Below are 18,704 nucleotides of genomic sequence, written 5' to 3'. Positions count from 1 at the left end.
TCCCTGTGCTGAGTAGGCAAGTGCAGTTTGGCGGGGTGGTGAGGGGACCCAAATGAGCCCCCCTAGTTTCCTACCTTCGAGTAGCCACCGCTAGGGTTGGTTTAAGTACGGTGGCTGCTGACTGTTTCTGCTAAAACGGGAAGAAGAAACAAATCGCTGCCCCCAAACTACTAAGTTCCCAGGCAAAGGTCCACCCAGGGAAGGGGCAGGAGAGTCCAGCCTGATGCGTCGACCCCTGCAGCGAATGTCCGTCCAGACTCTGGGACACGATCTTGGGGCGACCAGCCTCTCAGTGGAGGGAGCGATTCCTAGTTCCCTACTTTATGATACAGAACTTTTATTAATATCTAAGTATGCTACAAGGAATCACAAAGGCACCATCCTGACACAGGTCCTCTGTCTTAACTGAGTGATGCCATGAAGTTAGGATCCTGCCCGGGTCACTGGCGGAGGAGGTCACCCGTCCTGGGCCCCAAGAGTCCTCGATGATCAAAAGAAATAGCCGCAGGTACCTTTCCTACCTTTCCGAGCTGAGGGTCCAACGCTGGTGTCTGGTCTTCTGATGCAGGAGGGCCATCCTGCCACCTGCCCCAGTCCAGTCCTCATCCGTCACAATAGAACCTACTTTTCTAGCACTTTGCCCTGTTGTGGCCTTGGGGCCACAGAAACCACCGCTGTGGCTTCTGACTCACCCCTTCATCCTGTCCTTAAGAGGTGCTTCATTTCTTTCTGCAGAAAGGTGGGGGGGAGTGGAGGCAGACACTTGTTTTTCTGTCTTATTACTTATTTTTAGTCACTCTAGTAGAAAATTGTATCCCCATAGAGTTGGGATTTTCCTACTTGCAAGTGCTTATTGACCATTCGCTGACTTTTGTTAAAATATCAGCTCAGATCTCTGATCCACCGTTTATTTGGACTTCATATCCATGTGGACTCATGTATTCGTACTCTTTCCAAATGTGTGTGACCCGTGGCTGTATTTTGATGTCCATTTGAGTCTTGACTTGGCCAGTGGAAAGCTCTTCAAGATGGCAGCGGGGCGGCCTCCTAAGGGGCTGGTGGCCACCTCTGCTGCTGTGAAGCAGAAGGGCCTTCCCCACCGGACAGCAGTGCCGCCTCAGTAAGAAGCCTGGCCTTCCCCTGACACGTGCACATCAGTTACACTGGAATACCACCTGAGCATCATCTTCAGGGAGCCTGGATGAGCTCCTACACATCACCCCTAGCTGGCCCTGGAAATTCCACTTCATTTGATAAGGCTATAAATTTAGAGCAGAACAGAGTCAACTTCGGTGCTTCTCAAAATGCAGGCAGCTTGTGCGATCATGTATGGACTTGTGTAATGAGTTAAATTCAGATAGGTGTTGAGCTTAATAAAGTAGATAACCCTGGTGGCGCAATGGGTTAAAGTGCAGCACTGCAAGTTGGCTGCAGCTGCTGCACATGAGTTCAATCCCCAGCCCCGGAGGTGACCCACAGGGCATGACAGACCTCCTGTCTCCGCTGTTCCCCCAGCAGTGTGCTTCATCAATCTGCCTGTTCTGCTCCCCACAGTCTCTGGTGAATTCACTCACCACCCCTGCACCTCTGGCCTATACCCCAGTTCTGTATGCATACATAAAAATAATAAAGTAGATAAAGTGAAAACTGTAGGCTGTGATGATAAAAATGCTGGCTCCAGTATTGCTGAATGAATAGCGAAAATATGCTTTTCTTTGCACCATATACTTTATTTATTTATTTGCCAAAATGACTACTCTGTGTGCTCTAGTGTCAGAGAATTTGGTAGCAGAAGCCTGTAGCTCCATAACGTTGATATACTCTATAGTAGGCAGCATGAAGAAACATAGTTGTTGTTTTTTAATAAATCCACATGTTGTTGCTTTCCTAAGAACACTCTGTAATAAACTCATTTTAAAACTCACAAAGATGGTTTCCCCAGTTGCCTCAACTATATCAGAAGGATTCAGCCTAACGAGGCTCATCTCGTACCCAGACGGCCTAGCTCTGGACACAGCCATCTTGTGAGGAATCCTGTGTCCTTTCCAAGGTCTTGACAGCACGAGCTGTTGCAGGTTGGATTCATCCTCTGTGGCTGAAACTTGGTGACTGGGAAAAAAATGGTCTTGCAGGTTTTGTGGGTCGGGGGATCAGGAGTGGCTGGGTTGGGTGGTCGCTGATGAGGTGGTAGTCCAGGAGTCCTTCAAGGCTGAGGGATCTCAGGGCTTCACCCCTCAGAAGACATGCCCCTAGGAACGGCACCCTCACATGACTCTTAGCAGCCTGCGCAGAACTCTGCCGACTGCTGAAGTGTCAGTTGCTCCCTTCTCACAAGGCTTCTAGGAGGTTGCTGAGTGTTCCTGCAAGTGGCAGATTCTGGTTTTCCTGGTCTGGGGAGCACCTGGCCATCCATTATGTTTCTCAAGTTCCCAGATGAATCTAAGATTGTGCCAGAGTTGAGCTAGAGGAGTGCCTCTTGTAGGGGAAATGAAGGCCCACCGGAGAAGTCTCATGCTCCCCAGAAGCCACCCAGTGAAGCGGCACAGCCAGGGCTTGGCTCCCAGGCCATAGAGAAAGCAGGCAGGGGCCCTCCCCGCAGCCAGCCCAAGGTTCAGTGGGTTAAAAGGCAATATGTACTGGATTATAACAGAGATAAGCACTCAGCGCCTTGCCACAGGGGCTGGCACGGATCCACTCTTCCCTGCACCAAGGCTGACTCCAGAGAGGGAGGTCAGAATGGGCTGTGTCCTTCAGGGGTGGGGTGGAATTGCCAGACCATATGATAGTTCTATGTTTAATCTTGAGAAACACCATACTGTGTTCCACAGTGGCTGGACAAGTCCCACCAACCGTGTAAGAGGGTTCCTTTCCTCCTACATCCTCGCCAGCACTTTTGGTGAACAAAATTTGAACAGGAGTACAGACTCCTGTGTGTTTACTGGAGCACTATTTACGATACCCAAGTTATAGAAACAGCCCAGGTGTCCAGCCTCAGGGAGTGGATTCAGGAGCTATGACCTATATATACAATGGAATACTACTTGGCAGTGAATAAGAAAGTTGAAATCTGATCAGTTCAACAAGGTGGATGGAGCTGGAGGGGGTTAGGCTGAGCAAAATAAGGTGGACAAAGACAAATACTGGATGATATAATTTGTAGATGGAACATAGAGAAACAAAGCAAAGGAACAGAAAAACCGAGGCAAGACAAACTAGACAACTGACTGCAGAGGTGAGGCTGCCAGGGAAGGAAAGGAGTAAAGGAGGAGGGGGACCCACCTTATTTTGCTCAGCCTAACCCCCTCCAGCTCCATCCATCTTGCTGAACTGATCAGATTTTACCTTTCTTATCCAGCGCCGAGTAGTGTTCCACTGTATATGTAGGTCATAGCTCCTGAATCCACTCCCTGAGGCTGGACACCCGGGCTGTTTCCATACTTGGCTGTGGTAAGTAGTGCTCCAGTAAACGGACAGAGGTGGAGGGCTCTTGGTGGTGGGTGTGGTGTGGTGACATGCATCGGCACAAGTGTGACTGGAGCCAAATCTGCCTCGATAAAAAAAGGATGCAATTTTTAAAAAGGAAGAGAAATGGGGTGAATGTCCCCAGAGGGCATCTGATACCCTGCCTAAACACCGGGCTGACTGGCCATTGTGGCCTCTCTCTGGGTAGGTCTATTCCTGCTTCCATCTCCTGTCCTGACATCTGGCAACAAAGAATTTTGTTGAGTGGTGAATTTGTAAAGCAAAAAAGCCCAGCACAACACTATCTTAGATAAAATCAGAAGTTTAATGAAGTCATCCAAAATTAGGCTAAAGAGGAGGACTACACATTTCAGGCACATTTATAAAGCAAAGTGCTCTTGTTTTTATAGTTCAAGTATAAGTAGTAAAATTTCGACAGATTCGAGGAAAACACAGCCCTTTGGTAAAGATGTTTTTAAAGTGCTTCAGTGTAAGGCATTATATGCAATCATTTATAAACATCTGATTTCTGCATCATCTCATAGATGGCTTTTCCCTCAAGTACACTACAAGCAGGAACGCAGAAGGACAGGTATGCTTTGGGGAGGAGGATCTTGCCATTGCAAAGGTTTCGTTTAGGCCACTCGAAAGCACACGCGACTCCACGTCCCCAGGTTGTCCCGCTCACCATGTTGGCGGCAAGCAGAAATGGTCTCGCTTGGAAGCTGCAGCCCCCGCCCCCCGCCCCAGTCACTCACCCTTCTAGGGCAGTCTGCTCATTGGTGTTCCATTTGCAATGAACTGAAGACCAGCCTGCATTTCGGCTGTCTATAGTGAGGGTGCAGAGACAGACTGCAAGGATGAGGGGTGGCTGCCCAGGCCAGGTCCGCAGGGGCCGTGGGGTCTGACACAGGCAGGCTCGACATGGCAACATGCTTTTACACCACGTGCCGGAACGTAAGTGTCTCGGCTCTGACAGTTGCAAGACGGCGCCCTGGGAAGAGCTCCCGCAAGAACTGTGTCAGCCACACAAGTGAAGGGAAGTTGGGGAGCAGAATGAGGGGCTCATGGTAGGCGCTCATCCTTTGCCTCGATGGCCTCTGTAACTGGAGGGCGCATGTCCTGTGCCACCTGTTCTCCTTGGGGCTGTGCCAGGGCCCCACTGTGGAGCACTCAGCCGACGCCCAGCATCCTGGCCGCAGAAGGCCGGAGACACCTCGCCGCTGTGATAACCCAGACAGAGATGTGCCGAAAGAGACCATGCCCTCCTTTACTCCTCCAGAGGAACCGCTATACTCACAATGTTCATCTCTTAAGAGCAAGAATGTCTTCCTGTCTCAAGAGGCTGGGCAGGGAGTGGGGAGAAGAACAGGAATGCTGGTACAGTCTCGGTCCGCCCTCAGGGCTCACGGGCTCCCGCCCAAGCCAGAGCTGTGTCTCCGAGTCAACGCAGCTGAGTGCTCAGCCTGGCTATGGCCCCTGGCAGACCGAGAGGCTCCACCAGCAGCCTCCTCTCACCTACAGGGCAGGGGCCGCTGTACCCACGTCTCTGAGAAGTAAAAACTGAAATCATAAGCGAGAAGATGACAATTCCCAGGATCTGTGTCAAGAAAAGCTCTAAATAATTCCAGAATGTAAAGACAACAAAGGAACCAGTGTCACACCAGTCAGGCTGTCACGGGCCTTGCACAACAAACCCCTACCCCTGAATTTGTTCTCAGACTTAACTGTTTTGATGCTGTCAGAAGAGACTCGACTCAGGGCATCTGAGTGCGGAGAGCAAGCTAGAGAGAAGGCATGGCACTGGCCTCGTGCCTGAAGGTGGACGATGGAGGCCAGCGGTGAGGGGGCAGGCTCGCTGGGTGGATGGAGCTGGGACCTGGACCCCCAGCTTCCCGATCTGGCGCTCTGATCCCAGCCCCAGGTTGGGGCATGCAGCGTGGGAAGGGCAGAAGCCATGTGTGGGAGGGACCCCCTCCAGTGAGCTCCCATGGGCGACACAGGCCTGGCAGTTTCCCTCAAGCCTGAGCATGGCTTAGTCTTCTGGGCAGCAGAAGGAGGAATCTGCTGAGTAGGACACACATCGGTGTTCTGCATCCCCTCTGATCGGAGATGCCCTTTATCTCTTTGAAATGATCAGATTAAATGGGTGCGGGGCCAAAGTGAGGCCGTATTTTCCGGTGAGGATGGGCTTCCCAGAATCCTCCGGCAACGCAAACCTGAAACTCTGCATCAGACTCACAAACATCAGGAACAGCTCCATTTTTGCCAGTTGCTCTCCCATGCACACCCGCTTCCCTGAAAACGAGATCAGAACAAGCAAAATTACAGTATCATCCTGCCCGCATCCCAGGAAGGCCAAGCGGCGTCAACCAGCGAGATGGAATGTTGCCAATACAGATAAAGCTTTAAAGACAGCAGCCCCCACGGTCCCCACGATATATGCTGGGGAGACTTTCTGCACACCTTGCTCACTCGTGGACTCGTGAACGTCCACCTCGCCCTCAACAGCAGCAGGAGACGAGTTCCCCATCTGGCCCTTGCCTCGCTCTTCCCTTGCAGGTCGGGGGCAGGGGGATGAGACCAACGAGAATCTCTGGAGCAGCCCGTTTCTACCTCCCATCCCGAGTCTCGGAGTGAGAAGGGGAGAGCTATGAGGTCGGAGACCCTTTCGCCCACGACAAAGGAGACGTCACAGGTCACCCGCCACCACTGCCGTTCCCTGCACGGCTTGGGAAGAAAGGGCTGGGCTGGCACTGAAAGGCGCCCGAGAGTCGCTTTTATTTGCTTTTACCATCTGCATGAACCAAGCGGAGATGCACTATAGAAGCTGTATCTCCTCTTAGCGTGCCAAGATAAAGATCCTTTTTAAATCATGAAGTAATAATACTTTCAGTCCTCCTGTCTTAAATTATGTCATTTACAAAAAAAATTAAAGTTTCACTGACCGATCCCGAAAGGAATAAAGGTTTCTTTTTTAATAAGTTGTCCTTGATCATCCAGAAAGTGATTCGGATCAAAGTCATTGGGCTTCTCCCAGACAGCTGGGTCTCTGTGTACTGACCACAAGTTGGGTAAGATCACTGTGCCCTTAGGAATCCTGTACCCCTGGAGCACTGCCATAAACAAAAGAACACGGTCATTCAACACACTTTTACTAAAAGGAGTCCCTAAATCACAAGCTAGAAAACAAACATCTACTTAGACACCTAGCATCTGAATTTGTTGAGTCTCAGTGGTGAGGTATTTGTGGCAGGGAGAGAATCTGATCCCCTGGGTCTCATTCACATCATGTCCTGCCTGAGACAGGGCACGGGAGCTGTGCTATGGACAGCGAGCTAGTGAAAGCCACAAAAACAGGACAGTTAAGGCAAAGCCCCAAAACAGCCATCATGGGGCATGCTGGGAGGACTGTCCCACGAGTCACAGATTGCTAGTCCTTGCATAATGCTTTCCAGCTTGGTCTTTTATGCCCACGCGACAATATGGCGAGGGAGGTAAACCAAGGTACAGGAGTGTACAGGGAAACCGACTCTGGTGCCTCCCTGTGCACGCGACTGCGCCCTGAGCAATGCAGACAAGCTCCCGGCACATCTCACATGCGCCTCGGACACCCCGCAGGGGCGGGCACGGTAGGTGAGCTCAGCCGCCGGCAGCTGGCTCTGTCTTATGACCGGATGTGGGCCAGTTACAGCACCGGCTGCCTCCCAGGGAGGCCATCCTTGTAAGGAGGGATGTCCACGAGAGTTGGTGGCTCTTCCACAGACCTGACCAAATGCACAAAGGCACCGCAGGTGAGGGGTTCAACCTGTGCCCTTCTAATGCTCTCACACTGAGGTTTCGCTACACAACTGCCAACAGGGAGGTGGGAGGTCCCCAATTAAAGTCCTCAATTCCATATTTAGACTCGCTCTTCTGACCTCCATGGGAGGGGGCTCTGAAGGTCTGGAGTTTTTCCTGCCACGAAGGCCTCCCAGCGAGAAGTGGACACCCAGGAGGTAAGGTCCCCACATTCAGTTACCTGCAGCGTGCCGCCGAGCCAGCAGGAGGAGCAACTAGCGGCAGTCCCTACAGTCCGCCCCCCCCACCATGCCCCCAGCCTCGGGCTTCACGTGCCCAGGGAAGGCCGGACTTGCCTGTCTCCTCTGAGGTCATGTGGGGGATGGCGAGTGGGACCACCACCGTCAGCCGCTGAACCTCCATGATGGTGGCCTCCGTGTAGGGCATCTGGGCCTTGTCCGTGAGGGAAGGGGCGCGGTCAGGACCGATGACCCTTTCAATTTCCTCATGAACCTTTGCTGTACAAATAAAGGGAAATGCTATCCAGAAGCTGCCTCAGGAGGGTGGAGGCTGCCCTGGGATGCACACTTGCAGCTCAGCTCCTCCAGAGAGCCCCAGAGCACCCTACAGCTTTGGAAGAGGCCAACAGCACAGAGGTGGAGAAAGCACCTCGGACACTGTGGGCAGGAATGTGCACTGGCCCAGATCTGCGGAAAACAGCTTGCAGGTTTCTTGAAGCTGGGTTTACCAGATGACCTGGCACCTCCACCCTTGCTGTGTCTACCTGAAGAACACAAACACACAAATTTGGGGGACAATTGCCTTCCTGTGTTCACTGCCTATTTACAATGTCCAATTATGGGAAAAGCCAAAGTACCCAAAGAGAGAGGAGTAGATTTAAAAAAATGTGGTAGACACAAGTACACGCACACACTCACACAATGGAATACTACTCAGCAATGAAAAAGGACGAACTCCTACCATTTGTGGCCACATGGAAAGAAGTGGAAAGAGAAACGCTAAATAGGGGTGGTATCACTCATCTGTGGATACAGAGGAACACAACAAATGGTGAGTTCAAACCAAACCAATACAAACTCTTAACACCAGGCTGCAAAAGTGAGGGGGGAGGGAGAGCCCGATGGAACATGGTGGAGGTGCTGGTGGTAGGGGCTGAGTCAAAGTACACATTGTGGATGTCTGAACCTACAACCCTCAGGACAGACACAAAGGCATCAACCTATCTTATTTCAGTCCACAGAATCTGGGAAAGATAGACTACAAAATGAAGCCATAAAAAGATGGCCTCTGCCGCCAGGGGCAGCTGCACCATCCCCGATGGCCACCAGGCTGGCCCTGCCAACACAGCCCCCACTGGGCCTGCCTCTGGGTGCACATCCCGGTCCCCGCCCACCCAGTGGTCTCTGCCCAGCAGACCCGGCTAGGTGACAGCCCGTTAGTTCTGAGCGGGGTCTAGAAGACGGGGCCTCCGTGTTGACCGCCTGCTGTCTCCGGGGTCACCGGCTTTGTGGGGAGGCAGCCACCTTGGAGGCAACTGGACAGGTCCCTGTGGCCAGGCCGCAGCCTGACCCGAGACGCACCGTCCTGCAGGTGGCTCCTTCGTGCAAGTCAAGGCTGCGGATGAGCAGCCCAGCTGACTGGTGACAACCTGGCAGGGACCCTCGGCCAGACCTCAGAAGCCCGGCCTGGCCGCTGGGCCCCTTGGCCACGAGGCGGGGGAGCGGAGTGCAGCTGAGCTGCCAGCTGCCAGCACAGTCTGCCACAACAGCAACAGGCTGGGCAAGGAGGTGGCACCGGCAGAATGGTCCTGTGGACCTGCTGGGAGATTATCCTGGGCATCTGGGGCGTCCGCCTCAGGACGAGATTTCGATTGAGGCCTTTTCCCGGTTGAGTTTACAATCGAAGGGAGCTGTGACTGGGAGAGTGACAGAGGCAGCGGCCCTGGCTCGGGGCTGGGGGTGCTCAGAAAGGAACCCTTCCTGCCAACATCCTGATGCTAGAGCCGCCATGGCTGCCAGTGCAAAGGGCTCTCTGCACCACACATCTCTCCATGTGGGGGAAGGAGCCACATGACCTCCAGGCGTCTATGCTGTTTTCTTTTCCTTTGTTTCCCTTTCTTTCTCCCTGCCCCCTCTCTTGTCTTATCTTCTGAACAAGGTGAACAGGCTCAGAGCATCACCATGCCCCTAGTGCTTGTGGCATCCCAGACTCCACATGGAACCAGACCTGGGTGTGGGGCAAGCAAGTCACGTCTCTGCCCCCGTCTGGAAACCTGCAGCCCCTCGGCAGCACAGAACTTCCAGTCCGAGGACTCCACCACTTGGCATTCAAACCAAGGGCCCCCCCGGGGTGCCGACCCTGCACTCAGCAACCCGGTCGGCCACAAGCTCAGGAAATGGCCCCCACTGACCTTGCACGTCGGGGTTCAGCGCCATGTACAGCAGGCACCAGAGCAGTGAGTTGGTGGTGGTGTCGGTGCCGGCGAAGAAGAGGTCCCCGATGATGTAAAAGAGGTAGTCTTCGTCGAAGCTGCTGCCGTGGTCGCTCCTGCGCTCCCGCTCCACCTGGGCCAGGTACATGTCTATGAAGTCCCGCGGGTTCTCGGCGTCCAGGGACTCGCGGTGGTCGCTGATGATTTTCTTCAGGAAGACGGTGATGTCCCTCTCGATTTGGCGCAACTCCCGGAACAGCCCGAAGGGCAGGTAGTAGAGCCAGGGGCACACGTTGACCAGCAGGAGCTGGCTGTTGAGGCAGATTTCCAGCGACCGCGACATGAGACCCAGCATCCGCTGAAACTCGCAGTTACTGGAATCGAAGCGCTGGCCGAAGCACAGAGAGCAGATGACGTTGGACACGGCGCTGTTGATGACGGAGAAGGGGCTGAAGGGGCTGTTCTCGTGCCTCTGCATCTCCTCTTTCACATATCTGAACTCCTCGATGATTCTGGGCTCCAAGCTCAGCTTCCCCAAGCCAAAGTGGCGAAGAGTCGAGTGGGAGAACTTCCTCTGCTGTCTCCACACGGGGCCGTACCGTGCAAACACAATCCCTGCAGAAGGGCAGCGGGGAGAGGTCAGGGAGGCCGGCCGGAGACACTACTCAAGGCCACCGGGGGGTGCGATTCAGCGCCCCCCCACCCCTGTGCGAAGTGTGCATCGAGATCAACACCCAGAACAACCCAGAGCAGAACGTAGTTGCCAAGACACCGCAGGCTGCTGATAGCAAAAACCAGGTCCGGTGGGTCACCAGAATGTGCTACAGTTTGACACGAGAGACGCCCGCGCCTGGGGAAGTGGAAGGCAATGGGCAGCAGTTCCTAGAGTTACTATAAATTTCAGACTTATTTTCACAGGCATGAGTGCAGGCTTAGAACATATTTCAGGCTGGTCATGATCCTGCTCGAAGCTCTTGGGCTTTTTAAAACAACGTTACTGGATTTACTTCCTAGTGTATGAGGTATTTTTTTTAAATATAGTTCATTTGTACATCATTTTGTACCTTTTTCCATCTCAGTTGCAATCCTCGTGGGCTTCCCATCACCAAATCACCCGTGTGCCATCACCACAGTCCAGTGCACGTCCCTCCCCCCACCGTTTTTGATCCCATTCCCCACTCTACCCTCGTAAGATGCCTCTGGTTTATAATTGTTCAATATTTTTATTCCTCCCTCACCCCCCCGGTCCCTTATGCTCCTGCTATGAGTGAAGCCATCTGGTATTTTCCCTTTCTTTCTGGCTTATTTCACTAAGCATGATCCCTTCCAGCTCCATCCATGTTGCTGCAAAAGGCATGAGTTTCTTTTTGATTGCTGAGTAATATTCCACTGTGTATCTGGACCACATCTTTTTAATCCAGTCATCTACTCTTGGGCATTTGGGTTGATTCCATGTCTTTCTGATTGTAAATAAAGCAACAATAAACATGGGGGTGCTATTGGGTATTTTTAAGTCATATCTGGAAATGAAAATGGCCTTTTAAGTTCCCTTTCCCTTAAAGTACTTGTCTGGCTATACAGGTGTCCTAAATGAACAAGGGTGTATTCTTCCTCCCTGAAAAATGTCAAAAATAATAATGACACATCCCTCTCCTTTTCCTTTCAGTTTTTCCTTGAATTCCCTCTAATCCATTACTATTCAGTCAAGTGTCTTGGGTACCACTTCCACTGCCATCCACATGTGTTCTCATTCCAGTGTTAGTTTAAGTTTTAATTTTTTTATTATAATTCTCTTATGTCTCCTAGGTTAATGTGTCATATATTGATTTTGTATGTTTGCGTATGTAGAAGAACTGGGATGTAAGCCAGAACAGGCAGATTTACTGAAACACACTGCTGAGGGGAGCAGCGGGTGAGACAGGAGGTCTGCTGCGCCATGTGGGTCAGCTCCCTGGCCCGGGATCGAACTCAGGCCACACCAGTCACAGCACAGAGACCTCACCCCTGGGCTACCAGGGAGGCCTCTATCATGTAGTGATTTTTGACATGGAAGAGGCCTGTATTTCAGCCTCACATGAGACTGATTTTAATAAGTTCCCAAATACACGTGAAAAAGATTTTTATCCAGGCAACTAAGGGTGGCATAGTAGCCTAGAGACAGAATTTAGCAACTGTTTCCAACAAATCTTGCATTTTTATCAAAATTTTATCTGCCTGTTCTCTCAACTATTTAAAGGCTTGTGAGAAAATTCTTGCCGGGGCAGTGTTTGTAAACCTTATTTTTGCAATTCTGTAATTTTCTGCTACATGCAGGTACCTATCACATTCCTGCATTTCCATCTCTGTGTACCCACTAAGCTGCTGAGCAGACACATAGATATGCTGACCAAGCTGTTAGATACTTTGTACCTTAGAAGTACTGTGGTCTTCCCGGGTAAAAAAAAAAGTTTCCTTTTATTACCATGTAGTGCCTTAACAATGAAGTTTTGACTAAGAGTACAGTTTGTCCAAAAAAATAGGTTCCTGACATCATTTCTTTATTTTGAACTTTAGTGTACTCTTATGCACATTAAAAGTCTCTTTTAAAACATTAAGATTGTTGAAGTCAATTCTTTCAGTCAATGAATTTAATCTATATGAATTTGATATATTAACTTATTTCTAATATATTTATGGGTTTTCTCCCCCGTCCTTTCTTTTGCCTGATAAGAAACAGGGTGAGGACTCACTCTTCTATTTTTAACACATATTTAAAGTCTAGTCTAGGACAGCAAACCACTGCCCACAGGTCAAGCCCAGCAAGGTGCCCTTCATGTGGCTAGAAAGCAAAGAGGCATTTCTATGTTTTTATATGGTTGAAAAAAAATGAAAGAATGTTTTGTGGTATGTGAAAATCACAGGACATCCAATTTTCAGGGCCTACAAATAAAACTCAATCAGAACACAGATTGTTAAGGAGCCAGTGGAATTCGCTATTCAGATTCTATGGCGGTTTCTACAGCCAAATGGCAAGAAATTTGCAACAGAGATTGGGAGGTTAGGAGAGAACTCCCACAGGGTTGCTGCAACTGGGCATGTCAAAAATTACCCTGGGCATGTCAAAAACTACCCTCCGGCAGCAGAGCAAAACAAGCCAGCAGGCTGCGGAAGCAGAAGCAAAGCCGGAGTCAGGGCCGCAGAAAAGCAAGGCCCAGGGGCTCGCTGGGCGGCTTGCTTGGCGCCGCCTGCCCGCCTCTCCCGCCCTGAGAGGCTCTGGCTCCTTCACCACTCGGAGGGAAGAGTCCCTGCAGTCCTGCATCCTGAGCCCAGCGGGAGAGGGTCCCGGATCCTCAGACACACACCCCAATTTGGAGGCCTGAAGATGACTCAGCGGCTGAGGTTTCCAGCTACGCCACCAGCATAAATCCTCACCCCCAGTTGGGCACATCTATGGCCGGGAGCCAAGAGGCTCAGCACCGCTGCAAGGACGTGACACAGGGCGCCCCCAACACCCTTTGCATGGGGGTGTCCCTGCACTTGTCTCTGTGGCCAGAGAGGGGCGAACAGGACAGGGACAGGGTGTCCACCGACCCAGGTCCGCGGGGGTGCGGGAGCGGGTGTTTTTGCAGAGGAAGCTGGACAGTGGAAACAAAACTCCACTGCAAACCAAGTCAGGGGCCGGGCGCTGAGCAAAGCAAAGTTAGAGGTAGAAAGATATTATGACGTGTAGATCTCTAAAACACCACACTGACGGCATCATATTGTTTATGAGCCCAAAGCAAACACGCATAGTGGACACACACATGTGTACTGCTCTGTAAGCTCGGCATGTGAAATATTTTATTTTTTTAAGTCTTTCACATTTATTTTATTGATGCATACAGGAGCTGGGGTGTAGGTCAGAAGTGTGGGCGGTGAGAGGACTCACCAGAGACAGAGCGGGAAGCAGAACAGGCAGATGGACTGAAACACACTGGTGAGGGGAGCAGCAGGGAGACAGGAGAGGTCTGCTGCGCCCTGTGGGTCACTCCCTAGCCAGGGATCGATTGTGCTACAGTGGCTGCAGGCAGCTCCACAGCTTTGTGCTTAACCCTTGTACCCCAGGGAGGCCCCTGTGCCTGTAATATTTTAGATACAAGCGTGATGTGGACGGACCTTTCCACCTAAAGTGTTCCATGGGTGCCCTTGGCTAGGCCTTTCTGACTGAGTCTCTATTTTCTACTCCTGTGGAGGAAGTGGCTCACCTGAGTAAGTGAGATGGTGGACATCGCTGGTGTAGACCCATGCTATGGGCTGCATGGCTCACGGTAGTTTTATGGGTGAAAAAACAGAGACTTGCCTAAGCAGGATATTCTGAAAAACCTCAATGAATAACTTCCCACATCCTACAGCTTTTGCACTAAGTTTTCAGACAACTGCTTGCAGCTTCTGTGCTCATCACTGTTTAAGGAACATGCCCTTTCCCTGTGAGTCCTTGGCCGAAACAGTCTTTACAAATCTCTCATATGCAGAAGCCGTCTGTGTGGTGGTGGCCAGAAGCTGGACCTGCAGGGGTCATCGCCGACCAGGCTGTGACCCATATAATGTTGTGTCAGGTGGAAGAAGAAAACACTTTGCCTACAGTATGTAGTGTTACGGGCCTGCTTCTCCCTACCAGCACAGCTGGGCATTAGCCCGGCGCTTATTTTCAGATCGTCAGACTCCACATGCATGGGCCTCTGGGTGAGCGCTGGCCGTCCAGCACGACGCGCTGACCGACCGCTGGGTGAGCACCGGCTGGGGAGCCCCGGCAGCCCACCTGCGGCCACGTCACTGGAGGGCTTGCCTAAGAGCAAGGAGCCTGACCTAAGGCGTCACAAAAATTGCCCAATACGTTGGCTGGACAGTGACAATGACCCCGCTCAGGTGACACCCCTCCACGCCCCCCCGGCAGCACCAATCCCAGCCTTGCCAGATGGGACGGCCAAATCATGCGACCTTACTGTGGTCTCCCCAAGTTCTGCCCTTTGCTGATACTCCTTTTCAACCTCATCTAGCCCCTGGGGTGTTCCCCGACTTCCCCACGCCTTTTCACCTTGTTAACCCCACAGGAGAGATGGGAAGCACAGGAGAGCTGCGATGTGAGGCAGTGAGGGTGCTCCCCTCGCTGCCAGACTGGCTCCCTGCCCGCGCTTCTGCTGGGTCTCTGAGGTCACAAGCTGAACACACGAGTTGCCCCAGCCACTGAAATCTGCACCTGTCCAGAGGTGAAGGACGCTTGGGGCAGCCTTTTCTCAGGCTGGCGCTCCCGCTGAACCCCGCTCACCTGCACCAGCACCACCAGAGCAGTGAAGCACCTAGCAGGTTCTCCACCGGCCAGCATCGTGGCTTTGCGAAACACACTGACTTGACGCAGGTGTCCGCTCTCTTTTCTGCAGCATGAAAAGGCTGCGCGGGGAGAAGGGGCCCCAGGCTGACTCTAGCTTTCAGTGGCTGTGTGCAACGGTTCCCAAGGGCCGAGCCCTGGGCCTCCACCGTCCTGTGCCGACAGACACGCCGTGGTTGACACACGCCTCGCCTCCTGCAGTGGTAACAGAACTGCAGCAGCAACAGCATCTGCAGACATTGTCCAGTGCATGCCTGGGCAGGGTCGCCGACTACTGACCGGTGCAGGTTGTAAGGGCGCTGAGGGTCGCCTTCCGCTGGGCGCTGAAAGGGCCACGCGTGCACGTATTCTGATACCAGAGAAAATGACTGGGAGACTGGGGGCCGGGGGTTGTGTACAGAGGTTGTTCCTTTCTCCCCAGAGGATACTATTTCTCCGCAGAATCAATCAATCATAAGAATGTACTCACTGCTCAAGAATGATTTATCAAAGAATAAAAACATGTTAGACAAGTAAGGTCGCGTGTATCAATAGGCAGCTGGACTCTCCAGCATGAACACAGACTGCCGGCCACTGTGTGAGCTGGGACAAGCAGGGCCAAAAGGGGACGGGCAGAAGAGAAAGAGAAGGGACAGGACAGACCCTCAGGGTGACTGGGTCATCGAGAGTCCAGGATATTCTTTATTACAAAACATTGTCAACGTGAGGCCTCAAGCTATGTTGGTGCTCATAGCTCTAAATAGGCAATGACCTCTCTGGTTAACCTGCTTCCAGAAAAGCTTCAACTGATACCTTTCAGTATAAAATGCACCCATTTTGTGCCAAACACAGAGAAGAAGAAAATAGAAAGCACGCTCCTCAGAGTACAAAAGCAACCTACGTAAGCCTCACAAAAACATGCACAGGTTCGGCACGCCAGCTGAAAGGTTGAGACTACACGTCCAGAGATTTGCTCCTCCCAGCACTGCAGAGACATGTGCTATGGGCTCTATTTCCTAGGAGCTGTTGTTTTCCAGAACAGTCTGCCCATCCTGCTCTTGCATAAGTTCACAGTTGACCGTGGTACCCTTGGAAACTATTGGGGAGGGGTGGGGCCAGCCTCAAGCTTGTCTCCTTCAGGCAGATCTGAGCTCTGCTCACGGTATCCCGTCCCCTCCAGGGCATCTACAAGTAGGTTCATTCCCCTTCATTCTGCACCCTTGAAACGCTATAAAAAAATTCCTCCTCTGTCAGCTCCCCTGTTCTCTAGTCCAAGTAAGTCCACACACATTTCCATGGCTGCTTGCTCTACCATCTCGTGCCAGTCCACTTCTCCAGCAAAAGAAACTGCCCCTCCATTCTTCCACAGCAGACTAACCCACACAGCTCCACCTGAATCAGAGCCGCCTTGCCTAAAAGCCCCTGTCTTGGGGGAGAAGGGGTGCTGTGGTTCAGATACACAAGCGCAACTCAGCCTCGCTTCTAGTCTTTTCCTAAATTAACAGGCACCTGATAAACGGTGTTCGTCTCAAGCCGTGACATGGAAACCGCCTGACTCAGATTCCCGACGAAACTACCTACTCACCGAGCAGGACCTTGAAGAAGGCAAAGTAACCCCCCGCCCCCCTAAAATCCTGGCAGAAGGGCGACACGAATGCCCGCACAGCGCCGCACCAATGCTGCAGGCGGGAACCACTGCAGGCCTGATCCCCGCCTGTGCTGCCCGCTGGGGTGGCCGGCACAATGGCCCAGCCTTCGCTCCCGGGCTCACATTTCAGTGGCGGCCATCAGCTGGGCCCCACGTGCTGTGAGTAAACTCTCAATAAGGCAAATGAGGCCGAGACTCACCTAGGCCCCTGCGGCCACCCTGGCCTGGCAGGGGCCAGCTTCGTGTCCAGACCAGGTGGAAACAGGCAAGTCAGAGGGTGAGCAGAGACAGAGTGGGAAAGGCTGGCCAGAGCCTTCACCAGGAGCAAGGGAGCTGGGGGGCCCATGCTGGTTCACGCAGGGCTTTGTTGTATGGGGTGCCTTCGGCTGCTGTGAGGCTGAAAGATGGGTGCGGAGCAAAGGGGTTCCGAAGCAGCAGCTGAGAAACATGACAGCTGGGATAGAGATAGAGTACTCTGACCATGGGGGGACAGCCTGGCACGGGACTGGGGTGGAGGGGAGCATGAAACAGTGGTGCCATGGAGAAAAAGGGAGCTCCCCTCTCCTTGGGGGGACAGAAGTATGTCGGGGACACATTCTCAAGGAGAAGACACTTAAGCAGGTATGAGCAAAAATCCAGGAAGCTGCTCAGGTAGGTGAGGCTGTGCCCAGCCCTCGTGCCCGCTGCTGGCAAGCACCGCAGCTTGGAAAACGGCATGGGGGCTGTGCAGACACTTCAACAGTGGCCGCGGGCCAAGCGATGCCACTTCTGAGTTTGTCGTTAACAAAACCTGAAAGCATGGGCCTCCCTGGTGGTGCAGCGGGTTAAAGCACAGCACTATGAAGGTATGACAGCCACTGCAGCACGAGTTCGATGCTCGGCCGGGGAGCTGACCCACAGGGTGCCACAGACCTCGCCTGACCCGCCTGCTGCTCCCCTCAGCAGCGTGTTTCAGTCAGCAGCCTGTTCTGCTCCCCACTCTGTCTCTGGTGAATCCTCTCACCGCCCCTGCACCGCTGGCCTGCATGCCAGTTCTGTATCCACAAATAAATCTTCAGAAAGAAAAAAGAGAGAGAGAGAAAAGGGACGCAGGCAGCTATGAGATGGGGTCGGAGATGCAGGGAGACGCAGCAGCAACACAGCGCCACTGCGGCCGAGACCTGTGTCCAGGGGTCGCCAGCAGTCTCATGAGCTTCTAAGTCTTCAATAAAAATCCCGCTGAAGAAACGCCTGGTGCGAAGGAGACCACGCCTCTGCCCGGAAGCAGTATGCTGAGGGAGCCTCCCTGCAGTGTCGGGCAGGCTGGTGCGCCCCTCTGGACACCAGGCTGGAGTGCAAGGCCCACACTCGCGCCCCAGGCCCCCAACTATGCAGCCTCCTCTAGCTGCTGCTGGGGCCACACAGAGCTCCTGCCAGGACACTGCAGGGAGCCCACGGAGGGAGAACACGCCCTGAGGGAAAGATTTAGAAATGACCCCTGTCTGACTAAAATGTGTGGGTCCCAGGCAGCCAATAAGAAGGCGATAATAAAGCCGAACGCAAGTAATGAATAAACTAATCAAACTAATCAGCCACTGAACCAACTGAGTACCTAAGCAGGGTGACGAGCAAATACGGCATTTGTTTGCAGCAGACAACGAACTCCCCCGCCTGCAAGACCGACCCAGGGTGGGAACCCAAGGGTACAGCCCCCCACCCCGAAAAGTTTGCCACAGCTCCTAAGGTGCTTCCTAGACTTCCAGTGTAGGCGGGCAACGCCCCTCAAACTCGGAAGCTGGAAGAACAGCCCTTTCCCGACCCACCTCAGCCAAGGCTGCTCCCCCCCTCGACCCCCACCTCCCCTCCCACGCCACCCCCCACACCGTGCAGGCTGAGAGCACAGCCGGGTTCCAGGAGGAAGGGGAAGCGCCAGAAGCTCCAACCTGCTCCACACCACCCCCACTTCCCGCTTCCCAGTGGGGCCGCGGAGGCGTCGTGGCCCCTGACCGCTCGGTGCGACCTCAGAGGCGCCAGGCGGCGGCGGGGCCAGAGCCTCGAGC

The 18,704-nt window shown here is 52.9% G+C and overlaps 1 protein-coding gene across 1 annotated transcript; it reads right to left on the bottom strand.

The window, feature by feature from the left end:
* Window positions 1-3,766: 3,766 nt before the first annotated feature.
* Window positions 3,767-15,035, bottom strand: LOC101620013 (cytochrome P450 2U1). Its single transcript, XM_012727731.1, has 5 exons — window positions 14,979-15,035; window positions 9,674-10,355; window positions 7,599-7,760; window positions 6,411-6,578; window positions 3,767-5,760 (listed from the first exon to the last, which is right to left on the bottom strand). The coding sequence occupies exons 1-5, from the start codon at window positions 15,033-15,035 to the stop codon at window positions 5,582-5,584; spliced, it is 1,248 nt and encodes a 415-aa protein (XP_012583185.1). The 3' UTR covers window positions 3,767-5,581.
* Window positions 15,036-18,704: the final 3,669 nt, after the last annotated feature.

Source organism: Condylura cristata, unplaced genomic scaffold (assembly GCF_000260355.1).
Source record: "Condylura cristata isolate star-nosed mole 26May11 unplaced genomic scaffold, ConCri1.0 scaffold00021, whole genome shotgun sequence".
Lineage (NCBI taxonomy): Eukaryota > Metazoa > Chordata > Mammalia > Eulipotyphla > Talpidae > Condylura > Condylura cristata.
Note: the sequence above shows the minus strand (reverse complement) of the source record. Positions and strands in the feature narration are given on the sequence as shown.

Bases quoted from the DNA above. Each gene is read 5' to 3' on its own strand.
- LOC101620013 (XM_012727731.1), bottom strand. From the start codon at position 15,035: ATGCTGGCCGGTGGAGAACCTGCTAGGTGCTTCACTGCTCTGGTGGTG. The intron at 10,356-14,978 runs GTGAGCGGGGTT...GGCCTTGAGTAG, and splicing joins CTCTGGTGGTGCTGGTGCAG to TGTCTCCGGCCGGCCTCCCT. The intron at 5,761-6,410 runs GTCAGTGAAACT...TCTCGTTTTCAG, and splicing joins CTTTATTCCTTTCGGGATCG to GGAAGCGGGTGTGCATGGGA.